The sequence below is a fragment of the Hermetia illucens genome, chromosome 1 (genome assembly GCF_905115235.1).
Source record: "Hermetia illucens chromosome 1, iHerIll2.2.curated.20191125, whole genome shotgun sequence".
Lineage (NCBI taxonomy): Eukaryota > Metazoa > Arthropoda > Insecta > Diptera > Stratiomyidae > Hermetia > Hermetia illucens.
This window is the reverse complement of record NC_051849.1, coordinates 59,990,335-60,013,683: the sequence shown is the minus strand read 5'-3', so window position 1 is coordinate 60,013,683 and position 23,349 is coordinate 59,990,335. Positions and strand designations below refer to the sequence as shown.

The following is a 23,349-nucleotide window of genomic DNA, read 5'->3' as shown; positions in this document are numbered from 1 at the left end:
AAATAAAGTTAATAACAATATATTTCCACATTTTAGAAATTTACCTGGCAACTTCCCTTATGTCCATCCCCGAAGTGCATGGGTATAAGGCATAACATAATGCACAATTTGGTCAAGTTTGAAGAAAATCCAACTATTATCAACAAAGTTATAGGGGTGAAAGTTCGCCATTTGTTGTGAATTTCGTGCATTCTACAACGTGTACGACGTCATCATGACATATCAATTCGTCAATACCACAACGAAGTAGGTTCATATGAATGGGGTCGCAAAGAATTATTTTGTTTTAGTTTTTTAGTCATTTGTATATGAATATCAATTACTCCAGACAGACATGTGTATATGCGTGCTAATGAAGTTTGCGGGTAGTATCTAATTCAGATAGATATATTTGCAGATTAAACCAACCGTATTTAATATACATCCTATATATGTACATATGTATGCTTTTGTGCACGAAGTAAATCGGAAATATGGGCACGATCAATTTATATACGCGCATATATATGTACAGTATTCGGAAATTTTTGTTTAGGGTGAGAATAAAATCTATGGCTGTAATATGTATGTATGTCTTGTAGTTTGGAAAAGTATGAAGGAATATGTTGGATTTGTAGCTATATACGGATAGAAAAATGCGCGTTGAAGTTTCTTAGATGAACATAAAACCTTTATACCGGAAGCGCGGGCTTCCAGTATTCCGACTTGTTTAGATTTTCGTAGCACTGTATACCCTCACTGGGCTCCTACAAGTCAAACTGTTAGGCATCACCTCAGGGGTTCTCTCTAAACATTATGGGAGAAGTGTGAATTCTCTTTCGAAACAGCGTAGCGGTTCATTTTACATTACCTGTCAACACGTTTCTACCAATGGCAACATCCCACCTTATTCATCTAACCTGGTGCCATGTGACTTTTATCTACTGAATGATGAAAGATTGCTGATACGAAAAATCAAATGATTTACAATTGATTTTTCGTGACAATAAATTGCTGACTATATTGTCCAATGGATACCTTAGTGAGAATGGAAGGGACCGCCCCGAAATGGCAAGCGCAACTGTAGTTTCAGAGTCTTACAATACGATACGATACGACATTTGAAATCAGTATAGAGTTGGACATAGTCTGCTAAACCGAAGGAAAGGTACTAAAATTTATTAGCACGCTAATTGATGTTATTGCTTTCAGTGGCAAAAATGAAGTATATTATGAGCTCCCACCCCAATGGAAGTCACTTAACAAAGTGCAACTCTTCACATAATTAGTACCCCATTTCTATCATGAACTTGTTAATGGAATAGGCTTTTCACATCGATTCGTTCATGTATCTTGCTTCTTAAATTATTTACATTGTATAATATTCATACTATCACAGAGATTCAACTTCAGATTAATCATTTCTAACCTAGAATTCTGAGAGTTTCCGCTAGGAAAAGATCAATGTGCTAGTTTTTAATCTAAATAAACAATGAACTCATTATCTGAGCTTGTTGAATCAATTAGCTTATCACGGTAAATAGCTTTGACGTAGTAGGTAAGGTAAGATGAGTATAGACGAAAAGAGACTTCAAATTCCACTACAAATCCAGATTTTGCATTTAGCATTTTGAGTCCGAAGATTCTAAGAATTTCGTTTTCTGGATTACCCTGTGTAAAATCGGCAAAGCATTTAAAATAAATGACTTGCTAAAACATCAAGCACCATAAATTCTTAGCAGATACCAACAAATGAACGTAACGAAAGCGAAGTTTTTGCTCTTTCTTGATCTAGACAGTAAAATGGCATTTGATTTCATTGTCTGCTTCCCACGCTGTGATTATTGGAGCATAATAGACATATGTTTACATAATAGAATACATAATATATTCATTAATCTTTTCGTAATGAGTAGAGGTAACCACATGCTCAAGTGCTTAAACCGTATGAAACATTACTGTAAAAAACATGTCCGTTCGGCACTGGAGTATCAAGTGAAACACATGACTGTATATAAAAAATGGATAATCACAATTCATCTGAAGGTCACAACTCATTAACCTTGGCGCTAAATCGAAATGTAAACATACCGCAGCGCATTGTACACTTAGTACAACAAGAAAATCGTAATGTGTGACTAATTTTTTGGTGTCCGTAATCTACTAAAAATAATCTCGCCAAATTGCGAAAAAAATCATGGAGGTCTGCATTGACACAAAAGCAAAATGGAGAAATAAACTGAACACAAATTCACGATTTTTCCTTCCAATATTTTTGAAATTACGTCTTACTTGATAAGATTTCTCAGACCCAGTGACTGGTAACAATGCTATATCCATTTAAGACCGTATAGAAGTTACTCATTTCAATTTTCTAGTTATGCGGCCACGCAATTTTATTGTAATTTACTTTTGATTACATTCGAAAATAGTCCAAATCGAATAAAGTATTTTCTCCAATTTCATAATTTCAGTTACTTCAAAATTTGGGAAAAGTAGATCGAACAGCAGATGAAATCTTCGACGAGCATTTAACTAATTTCAATCGGCAACAAGGCTGCGCAAATAAATTGCAGAAAGAATTCAACAATTATATAAGATGCATCAGAGGTAAGGAGGCCCATGAAGGATAAAAACAATTAATACCAAAATGCACCTTGAAAATATAAATAACATTCATTGTTTTCTAGCTGTGCAATTAGCTTCAAAAAGTCTTATGGATGCCATATCTGAAGTTTACGAGCCACAGTGGACTGGATATGATGCGTTATTTGCACAAATATCAGCTGCCGAAGCACTTTGGCAAGATTTCTCACACAAATTAGGCGATCAAGTTCTAATACCACTCAACACGTATACATCACAATTTCCAGAAATGCGAGTAAGTACAGGGGCAGCGTAAAATGAATAGAGAGTATGCTGAAAGTTAACGCTAACAATAATATGTTTGTTTCCAAATAATCTTAGAATTAATATTTTCATTGTGAAAAAGAATGGCTGGAACCGAAATAGTCACCTTTCCTCTATAAATACACTCACCAAAGTTCAATGATGATAATTTTTGTTTCTGACGTTGTGTCATTTTCCAACGATGTGTTATGTAATATGAAGATCCGATGGGAAATCTCTAACGGGCATATTCTACAATTTTCTGTCAGCCACAGAAAGTCCCTTTGGCCCTCTAAAATCTATTCCTTTAATCATAATATAGACATTTTTATGTGTGATCCCTCCTTCTTTACAAAAATCTGAATGCGAAAGAAGAATCTTGAAATTTTTATATTCAGTCGGATGGTCCAGAAGAAACAGGAATCACAACACTAGAAATGATGCGAACATTTGGATACGCGGTTAGAAATTGTACAAGATAATTCAGCTAACTATACTCTATTAAAGCAAACCTGTTATGAGAATTGGCACCACGTTCCCGTCGCAGTCTATTAGTATATACATATCTACTGCTTTTTTTCTGCCCGCTTTATAAACATCAACATCCAATTTCCAGCAGTTCTACCTCATACACTTTTCTAATGTTGAAGTATCGATTTATATTGCACTAAGTATATTAAAAAGTTTGCGGAACGCTATCTATACTTTAATATCAAACCTAGGGTTTAGATCACATGTTAACATTCCATTTGTCATAAAAGCATTTCCTGAATTTGAACTCGATTTGGTAATTCTGCGTTTGTTTAGAAGTCATTTTAAGTTAGCATGTCAGTGCGTTTTGCAACAATGGGAAAACATCGAACATAGTGTAGTTATTAAACTTCCAGTTAAAAAGGTTTGAGGCCAATGGAGGTTTATATCGAAATGGTGAATCTGTTAGGTGTATCTGCCCCTTCGAAAACAATGGGCTATAAGTGGGCTGGTAAATTTAAAAGAGGTCGTACAAGCTTCTTCTTTTTCTTCAGCCTTTTTCCGGTTCACAAGCGGGGTCGGTTCATCATGATCGGTTTCGCCATTTGGCTCTATCAAATGCCTGATCTGGGTGCAATCTTGAGGCTTTTAAATCCCCATTCATCATAGCAAGCCACCGTTGTTTCCACCTGTCTTTTTGTCGTTTACTATCGACTTCAATATTCAGACCAATCTTGGCAAGTGAATTCTCGTTAGCACGAATTACATGACCATACCATCGAAGACGCCTCTCTCACAACTTTTCCACGATCGGTGCAACTCCATAACAATCGCGTATATCCTCATTTCGGATGTGATCAAAACGTGTGACGCCACTAGTCCAACGTAACATCTTCGTCTCCATTACCGCAAGACGTCGTTCATCGTCTTTTCTGGTTGGTCAACACTCAGAACCATGGATATCGACCGGACGGATGACATTGCGGTAAATTTTAAATTTAAGACGTTCGTTGATACGTCGATCACAAAGAACACCAGTTGTGGAACGCCACTTCATCCAGGTTGCGTTAATGGGTTAAGCAATTTCATAACATAGTTCTCCATTGGCTGATAGCGTTGACTCGAGGGAGGACAGTGATTGTGACTGTTTCATGGGGATCCGCCGTCAAAAATTCAGTTTAGGTTCAATCATTGAAGACGATCTAAGTGTGGGATGTTCAAAAAGTACATCAAATTCAGAAAACATAAGAAAAATACAGGATATGGTTTTAAAAAATCGTCGAGTGACACAAAAAGTATTAGTGTAGGCCTACGGTATTTCAAGGGGCAGTGTAAGTCAAATTTTTAGGTTTCAGAAAACTATTCGCGCAGGTTGCTACACTCTTTAATAATGGATCAAAAAAACATCTCAACAACTTTTCGAGAATTTTAGGAAAAAAAAAGGTTTTGTGAATCGATTTATCACAATGGATGAAACCTGGATCTATCATCATTCCTGCATCGAAATATGAAGCTAAGGAGTGATGTCCACCCGAAGCGTGAGCAAAAATCAGCTAAAAAGGTGTTAGCATCAGTGTTCCAAGATGCTAAATGAATATTGTTAGTGAATTATCTCCCAACTAGTAAAACAAGAGACTCAAATTATTACTGTAGCCTTTTGAGCCAGTTGGAGATGAAAATTCATAAGAAAAGGGCTCTTTTATAGAAGAAACAAGTGAAAAAATTAGGTACTAGCACTGATGAAGGAGGCACATGGTTTTCGAAACAATTATATGCGAAAGGAAAATACAAAAATTTACAGTATAAGGAACAACACCTAGTTCTTTTCTTTAGAAAAAAGTGACTTCGAATCACGGAATTGTTGCAACATCGATCCTATTCATCAGATTTAGCTCCCTCTGTCGTCCGGCTGTTCCCACACCTCAAAAAATTCTTATATGGATATCGACTTTCATCAAATGAATCAATCTTCCAGAAAACCACTTTAGGAATGGGATCTTTAAATTAGAGAATCGTTGGAATAAGTGTATAGAAGTTAGGTAGATTACATAGAAAAATAAGATAATTTTGACAACTATAAATCAGCTTTTTCATCCTCATTCTGCGAAATTTTTGATATACCTAGTTTTATCGACTCTATTCACAATTCACACAATGTGTTTTTTAAGTCATCCTAAATATTCTAACAATTTTGAATACACATACGACAAACTGATATGTAGCTTTTTCCGACGCTGTCACGGAAGCTTATCGTTCATAACATCTCTTTTTATAAAAGAAAATTAATATATTTTTACCAATAAAAATATCCCTTTACATAGTTGTTGCTGCTCAACACAAGAACACATAAAGTACTTGATAGTCAAATTTCTCTGCCTACGACTTGTAAAAACTGATTTCTAGATCCTATGTTTAGTCAATCACATTCCTCTTGATGCCCGGTCTGGCTAATTTTTTACATAATGACAGCAGGTACCATAGTGAAAAATTCCGTACTATAATTTCCTGATTCTATTCTGCTAAATAGTAGTAAACCTGGCAAAAAATTTCATCCCCTTAGGTCAAGATAATTGCTTACTTCACGGTTTTACGAACACACACAGGAGAGCAATGGAGCCTATATCAACGTCTGTATCGTCATATTTCGTCTTTGTTGAATATAATTAAATTCTATAAAATAAAATATGACTAAAAATGGCTGCAAATTGAAGGCATTCTCTGTTTATCTCGCTCTATCTCTCTTTGCTACATAGACATTTTTCATGCCGGTTTGTTACTGTTTTTGGGTAGTGCCAAAATCCTATTTTTGCACTTTTGGTGATACCGATGGAGGGACCAACAATCGCGGAAGATACTCCATTATATTTGTAATACTCTCTAGAGAATGTACTTCAATTTATAATCATACACTATTTTGCACAAGAACTCTTGGTATTTGGCCTTCTTTCAGCTTTTACATCAAATCATCGTTCTTCGCATGAGGCTTCATGCTATAAATCGCCTCGAAGGAGCACATTGCCAGAATGTCCGCCATAATCCAACGCTCTGAGAAGCTGATTTTTGAGGATCTAACGCAATCGATCCAAAATTACGCAATTAAAGTCAGGGAATTATCTTTGGCTCGCTAACGAACCTCCATATACTGCTGTAAGGACGAAATTCCCGGCGCATGTTTGTAAATGTGGTGCTCAGTGAGGGCGATACTATGCCGCCATATTTCTTTAGCAAAGGGAAAAGTGTCACAAAAGAAGTTTATTTATTTATTTTCAAGAATGTAGTGGATGGATACTGTGCCATCTGAAAATCCGTTTGTTTTCCAGCAGAATGGTACGCCTGCCCCCAAATCGTTTTATTAGTAAAAAATATGTTTGAAAAGATTTATAATTTATCCAGATTTTAATGGCGAAGTTAAGAAGATTTTTTTAACTCAACTGTTTCCTTTTCCCATATGTTACAAATACATCATTCTTCAATTTTTCATTATAATAGTATTATATTATAGAATAATTATTTTGCGTAAACAGCGCACTGTAGTATTTATGATTCATACTACAACGCAGTTTTCATGATAAGAGATAAGACAGGATCATGATAAGAGATATTGAACAAGCTTCGTCCCTATTAACTGCGTCTACTACATCCATAATATTTCAAAGCTGTTTTTGGTAAATCTCTATTTCTATTTAGCGTACATACTTGCTTCTGCATGACTTGCAGTATGTTTCCAAATTTAGAGATGAATATTGTGTTTCGAATTCACAGGACCACGCACGTTACGGTTGTAACTTTACTGGATAATTGACTGGTAATTGCCATTTTAATATGGCTATTATATTTTGCAAAAGCCTTTATGATATATTTAGAATTGTCATTCTAATTTCATATAAGCCTCGGTTTATCACAATCCTACACATTTCAGCTTTCTTATATAATACCCACAATAATTCCTCTTAAAATATTCCGATTCCAAATATTCTAAACCAAGAATAAAGCCGCATAACTTGAGGATAGAACTAGGAATACTCCTTAACGACGAAAAAAGCAAAAACACTATTGAAAAAAATCACCAAAAACTTCAAAACAAAACTTGGAAAGAAATATAGCGTGAAAGGGCCTATGAGAGGTTACTCGAAAATCTCATTCCTTGGGAAAAGTAAAGAATGAAGCCAATGGAGTTGTGCTTGGGTCAGGTCCGGAGTCTAGGGTGGGTGGTTTATTTCTCTGAATCGCTTAGCTTGTGAGGCATCCCTTTCAACCCGAGCAGAGTGGTGCGAGCGTTGTCTTGCGAAAACAACACGCCGCGCGCCAACTTCCCAGGACTCGTCTATACAACTGCCTCATATACCTGACCCAGAAAATTAATGTAATACTGGCCGTTCCTTGTAGCCGTTTAAGGAAGCAGTCAAAAAATAAAATTCCTTCGTTATCGCAGAAAATGGTAGCCATAATCTTCAGCGTGGTTTTTTTACGTTGGTTTCTTCTGGTTGCCTTCCCCTTTTTATCCACTGCATCGACTCTTGTTTGGACTTATCATTCTGACACAAAAAGTCTTGACAACTTTCTAATCGTTGTTGCTTGTGGAGCGGTGTAAACTATTTCATGTGCAAATGTTCCTTTAAAACCGCTCCAATTCGTTATTTGCTAATCTATAGTGTTTTCGCTACATATTTGGAGATTCATGAAGTTGCCTACATACGATGCCCGAGCCTCAAAATACTCTCCATATCGATATCTACTCAAATTAAGTTAATAATGGTATTTTACTATATTTTTGGGGAAAATGACTAGAAACCCCCTTAGCTTATCCTATAGTTACAAAATATATTATTAAACTGAGTGAATGGCAGATTTGAAATTGTTTCGATTTTCAAATTTACCACAGGATCTCCAAAATTCATAAGTCTTCTTGTTCGCCATATTGAGTGATGATATGACAGATGAAAATGATAGTTCAGCCGGTGACGAGATTAATCCTTTATCAACATTTGAGCTTAGCTGCTTTAAGCTTTATTGGATCTAGCTTTTGTGGTTTTGAATAAGGCGATGGATCTTCTGTTAAAATCCGATACCATACGCTATGCAACATTTGCTCTCTGAAACTTGAAGTTTGAGCTAGTGATAGGAAAGTTAGAAATAACATGTTGCCATTGCTAACTGAATAATAAGATGTTGGAATTTTTATAATTGAAAATTTATCTGCTGATTCTAAGCTTCTTTGTTGAATCAATTAGGCACGTGTTCAGATTATTGATATCTCCAATCTATTCGTAACTCCAGAATTATTTTGATTCAAATTATCCATCTGTAAATAGATATATAATAATAATCGTTGGCACAACAATCCATATTGGATCAGGGCCTTGATGTGTGTTAGAGCACTTCATTCAAGACCGTAACGGTACACTACAGAACACTGTAGGAGGCAATGTGATCAGCATTACGCTCGCCCGAAATTATTACCCTGATTTGACTCAGGTACTCATTCACAGCTGAGTCGATGGGTATCCGACGTCAAATCACGATACAAATCCCATAGATATATGCTGCAGTTAATACAATATCTTCAGTTTGGTCGATTTGTTTGCCAAATTGATCACTAGTAAATCTACTCCGTTATTCACGAGGAAACTTAGTTTATTTTCACAATCGTAAGTTCTTACTTACTTCTTTTCTTGCTTTCAAAAATATTTACCTTTTTTGCCCGAAGGAAATGATACGATCGTTGATTTTTGTTTTTGTAAAATCTACTTCTTATGTTTGACCTCGATCTAGAACGCAAGTACCTAAGATTGTTAAGTTGTTTATATCAGACCAACGAATTTTTAATCATATTTTTAGATGTTTATGTTTTGTTTTGTATCTGTAAACTGTATTGTCTTTCTGTTGGACGGTGGTAGATAGATCAATTGATAAGACATGATGTACTGGGGACAGTGCATACCATATCCTATCTGTAGTAGTCATTGATTTTGATTCCTCTTAATCACTTTCAGAAATCAATGCTGAGTTGATTGCTTCTGGAATTCAGTGCACTAATAACTGCTAAAAGCAATAGAGCTGCCTACTTCACATTGCTTAAAACATCAGTATGAGCCAGTTATTCCATTTTTAAGGTTTTCATATTAATTTGTTCTACTGGGTCGAGGACAGTTTCGAAATTGACTTGAGAAAGTGATATTACATAATTGTAAAGTGACCAGTTGTTGGTAATTTTAATATAACGCCAACTAAGCCTCGGCCTGATCAAACCAGGTTGTGGGCAGATTTATCCAAAACGGCGGTAGTGTTCTATTGAACTGCTTACTACTGCAATAGCAGGACTTGATGTTTGCTGTTCTTTTGATGGTTTCAAATACTTGTCCTTGTGGTTAATTGAGATCTCAGACTGATCAGTGCGAGGATTAAGCTTATCAGCGTTTAAATGTTACCGCACACATCCTCCATTGAAAATATTTTCGATTTTTTCACTACTGGAAATGCCTTCTTCGTAATTTGGTTGAATTAGCCGTTACAGTTGCTCAAAACTGTGAGTGTCGCGTATTTTTTGGATTGAAAATTGCGTGTTTTTGTAATAAATGCCTGATATCAGTTTCAGTAATTGCTCGTTTGATGCATGTTGAGTCGAATTCTCCCATATAAATCATGTCTTCTGCAAAAATTTAATATAAAGCCGTTGTTGTAAATTTAATTCCATTTTTAAAATCGTAAATGAAAAACAGGCAGACAACAGAACTCCCCTCTAGTGCTATATTGTCGTTAATATTTCGATGCTCCTCCATAGAGGTTAACAAGTCTAGATTCAATAAAAATGTCTGTTTTGGAAGATTTTTGGTTTTGATATGTTATGTTATGTTAACCTTTGGAAAGAAAACCTGGAAAATTAGTGAAGAGCATCTGTTCCAAACTTATTTTACAGAAAACGGTCGGTCTCATTTCATATATGACACTGTGGAAATAAAACCGCTTTTAACAATTAAAGTGAACATTGAAAAAAAGACCAGCTTTTCAAAACGAACAATTATTTGAAATAATAAAAACTTGTTGTTTCTTTTTCGTTGGTGTGGGTATTTATTCTTGCAAATACCGATATTTCGGGAACCACTTGTTCCCTTCATCAGTGCAAACAAGTTCAACAATTATTTTCCCAAAACATTTTTTTAGTTTCCCTACATCATATCTCAAAAAAAACATAACTCATAACGTATGAAACTTTAGAGGAGTGTTTGAAATTGTTGTGTCTACAATGTGACACTCTTGACGTTAAAAGGTATTGGATCTGAAGACACAACTTTCAACACAACAAGCTGAGGGTACCACAAAGTATTCACAAAAAAATTTTTTCTTTCAAAATAGTGCATACAATTTCTTTCAGACCTCAGACTTAGGTTACGTAAGATTGAGAGATTGGGTTGACCCGCAGATACAAAGACTCAGGCGTTTCACTAAGCCCATTGTATTATCCTTCACATTGACTGCACAAAGCCAATACCAGCACTCCAATTTGTTCCATGTAATAATTTGAGGAGCAGTGTCCTGTTAAAAGCCTTATTAGAGTTTTCATGTCCCCTTCTTAAGGGACAATGAGTGTCAAAAATAACCAAAAACGACTTTAGTTTTCACACCACGCAGAGGAAACTCGTCGACTAAATCAGCCAAAGCCGCCTTCACTTATTTTTGAAGACTTGGATAATACGCCCGAAACGAGGGTCTGTGGACCAAAAAAGAAGGGGTAAATTGCTCCCTTAGGAGGACTTAGGATCCCTCAATCTTTAAACAAAATAAAAGTGCCGCTTTACAGGCCTAGGCTTCGAGACAAATTTTTGCCTGGCAGCTAGTGATGGGAAATACGACTCATTTCAATGTGGCGACTCTTTTCGACTCACTCATTACGTAGAGTCCAATAGAAAATAGTGTCTCAAAAGAGAACAGAACGTCGAGTCGGGAATTCGCCTCTTTTATGATCCCTCATATAAATGAACTCACTAGCACATCTGAGTCGATTCATGTGTTACACGACTCACATCGCACATCTCGCTGCGTTGGATGTATTGACCGCGCAGTTCTATATATATTATATTTGTCACTTCAATTGAAGCGGTTCGATTTTGCCGACTCCTTTGTGGTGACTGAGTGGCACATTTGATTCGACTCACTAATAAGTTACCCATCTCTACCGCCAGCAGCAATTCGAATTTCTCCATTCGGCTGGGTGAATCTTTGTAAATTCACCGCCGTAACTTCAACAAGTCGGGAAATCGAAAGTTGGACGCTTCAGGTATGAAAGGCTTTGTATATTTCTTTTATAAAGACATTTGAGTGTGCATTTGTCCCATTAGTATGTAGCACGTGATATATGCTCATATTATGTGAGAATATCCACTTTACGGTGATATTGGCATTCAAAGTTCTGAATTTGCAAAGAAGCGACAGCTTTGACCTCATATAACTTTGTTAGTAATAGTGCGATTTCCACCAAATTTGGTGGGATCATGTTCTCTGTTATAGCCTACATTGGTACATTTCGTGGTGGATGAACTTAAGGGAAGTTAACGCAGCCAATTACTGAAAATTATAGTAATATACTATTATTAACTTTATTTGTCCATGAAAGAAATGTTCAATTTCGATTTTGTTTTACACAAAACTATAAAAAATATGTCGGCCCTGATTCCCTTGTGAATGCTGATCTTAGTCTTGCTTAGTCTTAGTTACACAAAAGCGACTGCGAGCCTTTCACAACGAGGAATATTTTGAGTGTTATGCTCAAACTTCAACTCACGTTCATTATTTATTGATTACCGGTATAACCTATTTCCTGCCTCTTCATTTATCGTTGAAATTGTAGCAGTTTTTCTCTCTTCCACTGTCAATCGCACTTGGGATCATCAAGTTTAGAAACTACAAACCATGTATGTTCTCGATTAGTTTGCTTCAAAAGCAACAAGTCGACGATATTTCCGATTAGATTTTCGAGATGTTTTTTTTTCGAATACATTTTACACTAACGTCGCACATCGTCTCTCATAATCCGCCGCATTCATTGATCTTCTTTAGTCGTATTGTCTCTCCACTATGCAGTACTATGCGTCCATTGAAAATTTGAGGCAATGACCGCTACTTGGGATCTTCCAGGACAGCGGCAACTCATCAGATTCTACCTCACCTCAGCTCTAGAAACACTTTCACTTTCAAAGTTACTACTTCCATATTCTTATTAATAGTATTCCTCCAGCACCTCTCGCTAGCGTTACCCATATATGTCTGCATTCTTTCCCAGTCAACAGAACTTCCTGAACAAAAACTTATGAAAACATTATCATTATATAATTTCGTAGTAATAAATTTTTTCCAATTTACTTTACAGAAAAAAATCGAGAAAAGAAATAGAAAGTTAATCGACTATGACGGACAGCGGCATTCATTTCAGAATTTACAAGCAAACGCATCGAAACGTAAAGATGATGTTAAGGTAAATATTTTTCTTGGTTATTGTTGCTTCCGTAATTCGCAGTCTATAAAATGAACATTACAAAAGTTTAAACGGTAATTATTCATGCCATTACTTTACAGTTGTCAAAAGGCCGCGAACAATTGGAAGAAGCTCGACGCACATATGAAATTTTAAATACTGAATTGCACGATGAATTGCCAGCCCTTTATGATTCAAGAATATTATTTTTGGTTACAAACTTGCAAACTCTTTTCGCATCGGAACAAGTATTTCATAGTGAGACATCAAAGGTGAGCACCATTTATCAAGTCTAACTTCTTTTGCTTTTCTTTCCCAAGTTATGGTATATGATTAATCGTTTAATTATGGTCTGATGGTATTGCATAGATTTATGCTGAGCTGGAGGCAATCGTCGACAAACTTGCTACTGACTCACAGCGAGGATCGTATACATTAAAGAAACCAAAAAGTAAGAAAAAATCGCCTAATATGAAGATATATTTTAATTCTATTTCGAATTTACAGGCAACGCGTTCCCAAGCCCGACCTCAAGCCCAACAAAGTCATTAAACAATGCCGTGAATAATGTTTACCCGAATGTTATCACAAATGGATCGAGCAATGCAAATAGTCGTAAGTATATTCCTACATTTGAAATAATTTACTTTTTTCGTGATCTAGCTGTTTGTGTCGTAACATACATCTTTCACTTCTTGCATAAACATTGCGATATGGGGACAATGCAATTCATGAATAACAGCTTTCTATTAACTAGATCATGTTGACAAAGAACTTTTAACGTCATACCATTAAATAACTGTAATAAAAACTCATGTATGGAATGGGCGATGGATATTTTCATCTTGGTTTGGTTATGATTTAAATTTCCTAACAACTTTCTGGGGGATTGGATGTCATTTTGGCCTGTTCTAGAATTTTCACTTCGATCATGTACAGAAAAGGTGTAAGTGTATTCCTCGAAATTTATTGCAAATAAAAATTAAATGAGAAGAAATCGTAGATATACTTAAATTGAAACTATATGGAATCCATCGAGGAGAAAAAGAAATGATTAAATTTATTTTTGTGACTACATTCAAATGTCCAACCAAAATCGAAACATTTTTGCCTTTTCTGAGTTTTACTAGAATCATCATGAAGTCAACGATCAATCAGTCAATTAATTAGTTTAAATTTAATGAGTAATCTACCAATGATTTGTTTATCTCGCATCAAAGACAAGTAAGTTCGCTTACCTTTCTCCCGAAACATCCTTTCCGATTCTTGTGTTGCAGAAATTGAAAGATGTTCTCTACTATTAGTTGAATGTGAATTCTTATTCTTGGAATTTTAGCACCAAGACGCTTAAATCCACGATTTTCGAATTTCTTCTTTTCTGAATCGTGTAACTGTACCTTTTATAAAAATGCTTTTACCACTAACCACTCCTGGGAAGCAAGTTGATTTTTATATCCTTCGAAAATACCATTCAGTAGTGTAAAAAAATGGGGGAAAAAATACAAAATATTCGCTGGCCTTCATCTTATTTCTTTACATTTCCATTGATGTCACTGCTACACAAATACATAAAATACAAATAATCTATATATATATATATTTGTTTTTCGCTGAGGAACGCGTTTAAATATCGCAAGGTAGTGTGGTATTCGTATTATTATCGGATTCCAATTCGCTGCGAATTAAAAACACTTTTTAATGTCAAGGGCAATGAAGGCGAAATATTTTCGGGAAGCTCCTGTTATTGAAAGATTTGTCAGTTCTATGAGCTTGTTTCACGCATCAGTTGTCGAGCTCGTCTTACGGCAACTGAATTGAAGACCGTGTACTCCTCTGTCAATTTGCAATGCTGATGCAAGTCTGCTATAACTAACTTGCTCCAATGCCTTATTTAATCTATTTGGTAAACAAATTACACGATATGGGATCGACTCTCCTGGAGGTTTACTTAATTTTGGTAGGAAAGGATATAGGATTTTGTCCTTCCACTTACAACCGTACGTTGGGTATCAGGCTGGGGATAAGATCATGAACATTGGAGTAGAGTTAGTAAGGTTATTTTTTAATTAGGATCCAGATAGTTTTCAGAAGTAGTGTACACTGACAGTGTTGAATATTCCACAGCATCTGTTTATGAGTCCATTATATCTATTAGCTGTTTGGTGTTGATAAGCAAAAATCTATATATAGGGCGTCTCGGTTGATCGTTAAAAATAATCATAGCAAAAACAACATCAACATTAACTCGCCACTTATAATATCAAAAGTGAAGCAGGTTGAAATTAATGTTCTCCTAGATGAGAGAGTCATTGAATTTATAAGATCCAGCCTGTATTTATAAGGGGTGAGATTGTAAAAATCGCGAGGGCCTCTCAATGCAAAAAGCAAGCATAGTGAGTTTATCTCTAATCAATTTCTGGAAAAGTTTAGGGATTGCTGACACACCTCCGTAATTTTCCACTGATAGTTTACTGCCATTTTTATCGGCAGGCGTGAGATTTGAGCGATTTGTTAAAGATTAAATACGGAAAAGTAGTCAGTTGATCTATACTATGACTACGCGAAAAAGTAGGTTGAAATTAGATCGGAGCCAAAATTGTTGTTGACGTTAAGCTCGTGAGTGGCTCTGGAGATCTTCTCCTGGGGTAAAAATATATCACCGATAAGCGATGTCAGAATCGTTTCAGCATTTAAATCATAAATTTCCTGTGGACTAGAAGAAACTGCGCCTTTTCTAACATGAAAGTACGTTGTCTTCCGTTTTATATTAACGAAATCGGAAAATTTCTTTGTATCCTTGATAATTTTTTCACCCATTGAGTTAACATTTGACTGATATGCTCCTTACGATCCATGGAGCTTATTTCGTTTATTCCTTAGATGTCTCTTACTATCATGCTGGGGCTCTGACAATTTATTTCGTTCTTTTATCTTTGATTCCGTGAAAGATAGAATCTAAAGAATGTTCAATGCACCTATGGGTAAGGGGAAGATCCATGGAGGAGAGGTCAACTGTAAGGGTGGAATAATGGGGAGAGATCTAGAAATGATTCTCGGCATCAATAATTGGACTAACCACCATTTCGTCGTACTGATAAAGATTAGATTTAACCATTTACCGTTTTGATGGAGTTGAATTAACTTGCTGTAAGTCGTTGTCATAAAATGCACTGACAAAGTTGAAGTCAATGGGGTCAATACCATTGACTGAGCGATTAAAATCTCCGAACATAATTATCCTCTCATGCTCTTCTAAGGAAGCAGCGATTCAGGAGATTCTGTCAGTTACTTCAAAATAAATAGCTTCGTCATAACGGAGAGGGACGTAGACAATACCGATATAAACGTAATGGTAATGTTTGACTAAGAGAACTCTTGCAAATTTGCATTCAAAATATGGATTATAAATGTTGGTTGTAACAATCTCACTAGGGAGGAAATTGTGAATTGCTGGGGTAGCCTCTCTTGTTGCATCATTATCCTGAGGTTGGTTTTTGTCTTCCTGTCGAAGCTCCATGTACAAGAGAAAAGCGTACACAGTCGTAGATCTTATGGTCCCTGAATTTAGATTGCCTGCTTTCTAGATCTTAGGAGTTGGTGGTAATCTTAAGAACAGATGATACCAGTAGGGAAATTTCGAGGCAGAAGGATTTGGCAAATGAATTAAGCCGAGAGTAGATAGATTCTCATCATCACCAGGGGACAGATTAAGGAGTTGTAGCGATGTTTTTATTCAATAAATTCTTAGACCACCTTTATGATTATTAGATGAGGGGACAACAGTAGCTGCGACGAGTTGTGTAACTATGAGTGGGATGTCAAGAGATTGAGTGTTTAGAGTAGACTAGTAGCTAAAGGCATACTCGTTTTTGCTCTTTACCATATCTAACATACATGTGCTTATGATTATCGAAGAAGGCTAAGCAATTTGGTCCTAATTCCGTCCATCCCAGACGTTTTCCTAATTCTAAGGTGGTTGTATAGGTGCAGGAGTTCTATTTCAATGACGAGGGAAATATCTCCCGTCCAATTGTACTCACCAAACGGTAAAATATTTTTTTGATCCTAACGCCTAACGAGAGAATAACTTTTTGGTCAACTTCTCAACATTCAATGATTTGAATTTTTTATATGTAATGAAGTTACTCAATCGGCACTACCCTATACAACAATGTTCATAATTTTTTAAAACAATTCTCTTTGTTACTTCGAAGAGCTGTCAACGCTTTTCCATATGCTTGCTAAAATTCATTAAAATTGGATCGATTTCTATTGCGTTAATATCGCCTTCACTTCACACTCAGTGTATAAGGTTCGTAGTTCACCGATCTACCAGTCTATTGGATTTCCTCGCGGGTACAACCTTAGTTTTGTCATTAAAATATCGCAACCTCGAAAAATATCTCTTTGTCGGATACTTCGGTAAATATTTCTTCATCAAACAAAAGAAACAAATTCCAAGAGAATTTTCCTTCATTGGTTAACATTTATTATATTTCGGGAACCAACTTCTCCCTTCATCAGCGTGCATACAGATGAAGGTCACAATTGGTTCTCGATATGCAGCATTTGTGATTTTTAATAAATTGTTTTAGCCAATAAGAGAAAATTATATTCGAATATTTCTTTTTTTATCGGCTGGCCAATAAATAACCTCCAAACTTCAACTATTCTCCGTCAAGTTTTTGATCTGTCCAACCTCTTCTGTCGCACAATGATTGAAGTTTAGCTCCATAAATTTCTTTCGCGACTCGCTAGTGCTTCTTATGCTATCTTATCTGCCACCGCCAACTATATAACTAGGATCTTTCCTCGGTACAGCGATCACAAAATTCTTCTGTGAAAAAACCTTTTCGATTTTCTATCTGTCATTATCGCTTATTCTTTCTACTGAAGTAATCAATCTAAGCACCTAAAGTATCTTTTTAATTGCACCTACTTACGTAGTCGATAACGATCCAGCCGATGTGCAGCTATTTTGCTGTCAACACGACTTTGGCTATCCAGACTCTCCTGTGCCTGCTTCTTTATTTCTGTAAGATGCTACCTTTGAATTCTGCGGATTGTGTAACGCATTTTTGTCTAATCTTTTAGAGTCGCGCTAGCTTACATTTTTCGCAAGAAACCATACATTGTTTCGAACTTGTTATCATCACGTCCATTCATTTGATTCAAATCCAGTCTTCCGAATCACTTCTTGGTATTGATTCCGTTAATATAGAAACTTTTTTCGGGGTTGTATGCATTTTTCTCTTTAATGTTTGCCAAGGGTGCTCTTCGTCAGTTTTGGTTTCTCTTACATAACTATTACACGTTTGTTCTGGCAATGGCCTTGCAGCCCAAGTTGTGTTTTCTTCACTTTCGCCTTTTGAAGGTGATAGTAACCTGCTCTCCTGGTTCTATTACTAGATTTACGTGTAGTTTGAATGACCCTAATTTAGTATTTCCTTATTCACTCCTTAGTGGAATATAGGATATCCACACAGTTAGATTGTGATTTAGTTTCGCTATCATCGCACTTAACGCTGTGCAAGTGATATGCTCACAGCAACGAAACAAATACAAGACGAATACAGACATCCATTACGACTGGGATTCGAACCCAAAGCAGCGAGATTAAGAGGCCGACACTACCTCTTCAACCATCGCGCCGTCGAATATAATTTGATGGGCGTTATTTCGCAAAATTCATTGGAGACGTAATCATATTACCCAATCCAACGAAAATATCCTACAGTTTCATGTAACACCAAATTCGCTATTTTTCCCGGCCATAGGCTTAGTACCCATCGACTTGAATGTTCAGGACCATCTTAGCTAGTGAATTATATGAACATGCCATCGAAGACACTTCTTTCGCATTTTTTCCTCGATCGGCGCAATTCCATAGCAATGGCAGATGTCCTCATTTCGGACGGCATTATAGCTTGTCATACCACTGATCCAATTCAATATCTTTGTCACCGTTACCACGAGGCGCCGATTGGCTTTGAAAACCGGCGTGCACTCAAAACCATAGACGATAAGAAGGCAAACAACTCTGCGATAGATTTAATTTAGATTTGAGAAGTTCGTAGATGCGTAGATCACAAAGAACTTCAGTTGTGGAACGTCACTTCATCTAAGTTGAACTAATGGGTCAATCAATTTCATGGCGCTATTCACCGTTGACTGATAATATTGTTCCAAAAACCTTAAATCACTGAGTTCTGAATAGGTCATTGTGGCATTATTACTGCCTGTTTTATTGGGATCATTCGTCAAAAACTGTGTTTTGTATGCATTAGGCGATCATTCTGCTTTCTGACAGAGTTATGACGGGTTTTAATTTACTCCAGCGCACGAGTTCCTCGTTCACTAGGTGTGGCCACAATCCATATCAGATATTTTTTGTGTTTCACGGTCAAACGTCTTCCCTCGATTCAAGAAAGCAATTTAGAAGGGGCAATGCTTCTGACAATGTTTCTTGAAGACTATTTTTGCAGCGAGTATTGTGTCAATAGTTTCACAGTTCTTAAAAAATCTGTTTTGGTTCACAGAGATATGAACGATATCGCGAATGGAGCTATCAAGAATAGAATCAAATGCAACTATCAAGAATGCACCAATCGGGAGGTAATATTCTGCCATATTGCATTTCTTTTTAAGGGTTTGTTGAAAACAGAACCTTATTAAAATCGATTCACTGTTTGTCTGCCTGTCACTCGCGCTTTTCTCAGAAACGAGTGTACTGATTGACATGAAATTTGGTGAGAAGATGGAAACGGTGAACCACTACACATGTGGTGAATTACATTGCTGCGTGTCGAACATAGGGCCTAAAAGTACCTAAAAGATAGGTGTAAATTTTTTTTCATCGAAGATGACGATATGGGGTATCAAATGAAAGGCTTCGATTGGTACTTTTCAAAGCAGATATTAGTTTTAAGGTGCAAGGCCCGAAAAGGTCAATTACTTGAACCACCTATTCTAAGAAACCACCCAACCAAAATATCTGAAAAAAATCATGGTAATTCATGCACTTGGTCTGGATCTTGAGCCCCCCCAAAATACCCACGTGTTCAAATAAAGTTACTAATCGTATATTGTTATATCTTGAAAATTTAGTGCAAACCCCTTTAAGTTCATCCTGGGTGCACAAAATTTGCAGTGAGGTAGACGGTTAGTAGGGAGCATCATATTGGAGTTGGATGGAAATTTAATGGAAATCCTGCTATTGTTAACAGAGTTATAGTAGGTAATATAGAATTATAGTAGGTATAGTAGGTCAAAGTTGCCCGTTTCACGTCAAATTTTACCCCTCACGAGATAAAATGTCAGTACCACATAGAATTGAATATCGGGTATATTCAATGTACATACACTACGAGTTATGTATAATTTGGACCATCGTGTACTCAGATATTCTTACACAAAATATCAACAAAATCTTTTATACAGAAAGCGCCGAGCTTCCGGTTTCGGACTTGTTCCATATTGCAACGGATGTCCTTTCTTATCAGTCAGATATTGCTCTTCCCTTCACAGTCACACAATTAGAGAACTCACCCAGCCGGACGTTGGGTCCAGTTCTTCGCAGCTGCGATGTTGTCAAGTCCTATTGGTTTTCCCGATTTCATTCGTTTGATTGTCTCTTCAACTTCTATGGTGTTGACAGGTAGAATTGCTTCAAATATCATGTGAAACAAAATGAATATCCAAATGGTACATTGCATTTAACAACAACTGGCTTTATGCAATCATTGGCTTGAATGTGTAACACATTGCTTTTTCCTATCGGAATATAGTTTTATGAGGCAAGTTGTGAAATGATGTCTATTTCCCCCAAAATTTACTCCGTCAAATCAATTTTTAATATAGTGCTATTATTTCAACAATATTACTAAATTCAAGAAATTGCTTGAGGCATGTGTGTGATATGTTTCCTTTTTTGTTGTTTTGCGTGTACTTTTAGCAGCTTCAACTACATCCTCGCCAAGCTCCTCTCAGCCCGAAGAGCCAAAATCACAAACACCATCCCCATCACAGCAACATAAAGAAATTGACGAGGATAAAACTGAATCAACTAGTGATAAAGTCGAGCCATCCTATCAAAATGCGGCTGATGTTGTTGCTGAAGTCGAAGCCGTGGCTAATCGAAGGAAATCTTCAAATTCCACAAAGGCCGAGGAAGAACTAAATAACACAAATGCTAATATTACTGAGCCAGCTTCCATCGAAGCAGCGGCGCCTACTAAACCTGCGGATGGCAATCAACAGAAGCCTGCTAAAACTGAGCATGCAAACACTAATGGAAACATTGAAAAATCAACGGACACAAAAAAATCTGCTGCTTCATTAGGTAATAACAATAAAATGGAAGAGTTGTACAATATACCTGCAGGTAAGCAAATTCAGTGAGAGATTGGTGTTGCGCGCGTTTTGATAGCACAGAACACTCTTCCAACCTATGTCCTGATTTTGGTTTGTTTGCATTTGGTTTTATACTTCTAAATCTCACGTTAATTTTTGTTGATCAACAGCACATCTATAAACATTAATATATTTCTGAAAAAATACACTTGTTGAAGTTTATTTCCAAAAGATATGATATGATAAATTTTTGTGTTTCAGGCGCCACAACAACAGATCTCCCACCGGGCGTTCTGTATCGAGTCAAAGCAACCTACGCTTATGTGAAAGAAGACGTTGACGAATTAAGTTTCGAAGCGGGAGACATCATTCAAGTAATTGAATACGAGGACCCTGAAGATCAGGTAATTTATTTATTTGATCATTATTGAAGAAAAACGTTATAGATTACGTCTTGAATTATGTATATATGTATCTTGTTTTTAAAGTATGTCCAAGTCAATGAGCTACCCTCCCTCTTTAATTTAATAAGTATATAAACTTTTCTCAACTCAAACTCTAATCTTTCCAGGAGGAAGGTTGGTTAATGGGAACGAAGGAAGGAACAACGGAAAAAGGACTGTTCCCTGCAAACTTTACCCGTCCGATATAAAAACGCTGGCCAATGGAATAGAGTGTGCACTCGACACAATTCGAACTAAATAAAACAAAAAATTAACATATAATACTCGTTGAATGAAAGCAGTTAGAAAAGTATATTAATTGGATGAGGAAATTGAGGCCTAACATACTAAAATCTCTACTAGCAAGAAGCCAAAAAACAGCGAAGAAAGTCAGTCAGTTGATCGAGGTACACACTCATTCTTTGTTAAATATTTTAAGAATATTTTGTTTGTTATTAAATCTAATAGTTAATTCGTATCTTCCAAGTAAGAGTAAACCCCTAAACATATTTTGTTTCATCTGAATATTTCATAGTAGTTTTTTATTTGTGCATTGTTTTGTTGCAAGATTCTCGTAATTGTTTTATTTTTGGGTTTTGTTCAAGTGATCCAAATATATTATCTCGAAGTATAATCAAAAACCAAGTAGATATTCAGTTGAGTCATCGTAGATCAGTTTAGTGTCGTTCTAGTATCTTTATTAACTTACAAATAAGCAAAGTACATCAGCAAATTGAAGGAGTTCAAGTAACTTCAAAAGCCATTTTTATACTTCCGTAGAAATTGAAATGAAACATATCCAAAATATTCAACATTTACACAGTATCCTTCGAAGTGGCATAATAATACATGAAAAGTTAAAATCTGTATTTCTTCTTAATTTTTGTTGTTTTGTCTTTTCAGTAAATTTCATCTATTTAAATGTTTTTTATTTATGATATTATGTTAATTCCCTATTCGTCCGCAAGATCAAAAGCCAATAATGAGTATGATGCAATTTTATTTCATCTTGTATTATTTTATCTCTAATTTAACTTTTAAACGTAACAAAAACTTTCAAAGTTGTTATGAAGATACACACATTTTAAAAATAAAGATTGTCATATTCTTAGAAAGTTTAAATAATAACAATTATGATTTTGGTTTTTTTAATTCATCAAATTCGAATATTTTCAGCACGATTATAATGCACCGTGAGTATCTGCTAATTTCTCGTCGCGCCGCTTCCATTCGGGACTTAGTGTCATTGCAAATTCCTTACATTAAATGTCCCGTGATCTGAACATTGAGAGTTCATTTAAGGGTGGTCACTATCAGTCATACAGTAGCGGGTAATTGTGTCGGTTTACCTCCACCTGCTTTGTTTTCTGTTTGATAAAGGCCAATTATAGCTGGTTACATGAATCTAATCACACGCGACCTTCCCAGCACCAATGAGAACATTTAATATGTGAGACTATCTATCATACATATCCACCAATGGTTTTCCTCTTAAGGCATAAATAGAAATAAGATATTTCTTCGTTCGCCACAACCAATTTTTAAGGTTTTGTGTAAACACAAAACCTTATTAAAATCGGTTTACTGTCTGTCTGTCTGTCCGTCTGTCTGTCTGTCTGTCCGTCACACGCATTTTTCTCGGAGACGGTTATAGCGATTAGCACCAAATTTGGTAGAAAGGTGGGACCTGTGAACGCTCATGCATATAGTAAGTTACATCCTTTTACGTCGAGTTTAAGGGGGAGT

General features: G+C 36.1%; 1 protein-coding gene across 5 annotated transcripts in view; it reads left to right on the top strand.

The window, feature by feature from the left end:
• Positions 1-22,737, top strand: part of LOC119656273 (amphiphysin) — a 102,465-nt gene extending 79,728 nt beyond the window's left edge. Inside the window, exons 1-10 of one of the 5 annotated variants that reach the window (XM_038062724.1) lie at positions 2,291-2,380; positions 2,454-2,589; positions 2,670-2,860; positions 12,704-12,808; positions 12,910-13,080; positions 13,178-13,259; positions 13,316-13,423; positions 20,763-21,191; positions 21,422-21,564; positions 21,732-22,737. In XM_038062724.1, the coding sequence (XP_037918652.1) occupies positions 2,360-2,380; positions 2,454-2,589; positions 2,670-2,860; positions 12,704-12,808; positions 12,910-13,080; positions 13,178-13,259; positions 13,316-13,423; positions 20,763-21,191; positions 21,422-21,564; positions 21,732-21,812 (1,467 nt within the window). In that variant the 5' untranslated portion in view covers positions 2,291-2,359 and the 3' untranslated portion in view covers positions 21,813-22,737. Of the gene's footprint in view, positions 1-2,290; positions 2,381-2,453; positions 2,590-2,669; positions 2,861-12,703; positions 12,809-12,909; positions 13,081-13,177; positions 13,260-13,315; positions 13,424-20,762; positions 21,192-21,421; positions 21,565-21,731 lie in introns of those variants that run through there. The other 4 variants (XM_038062708.1, XM_038062716.1, XM_038062701.1 and 1 more) reach the window with 4 other exon arrangements.
• Positions 22,738-23,349: the final 612 nt, after the last annotated feature.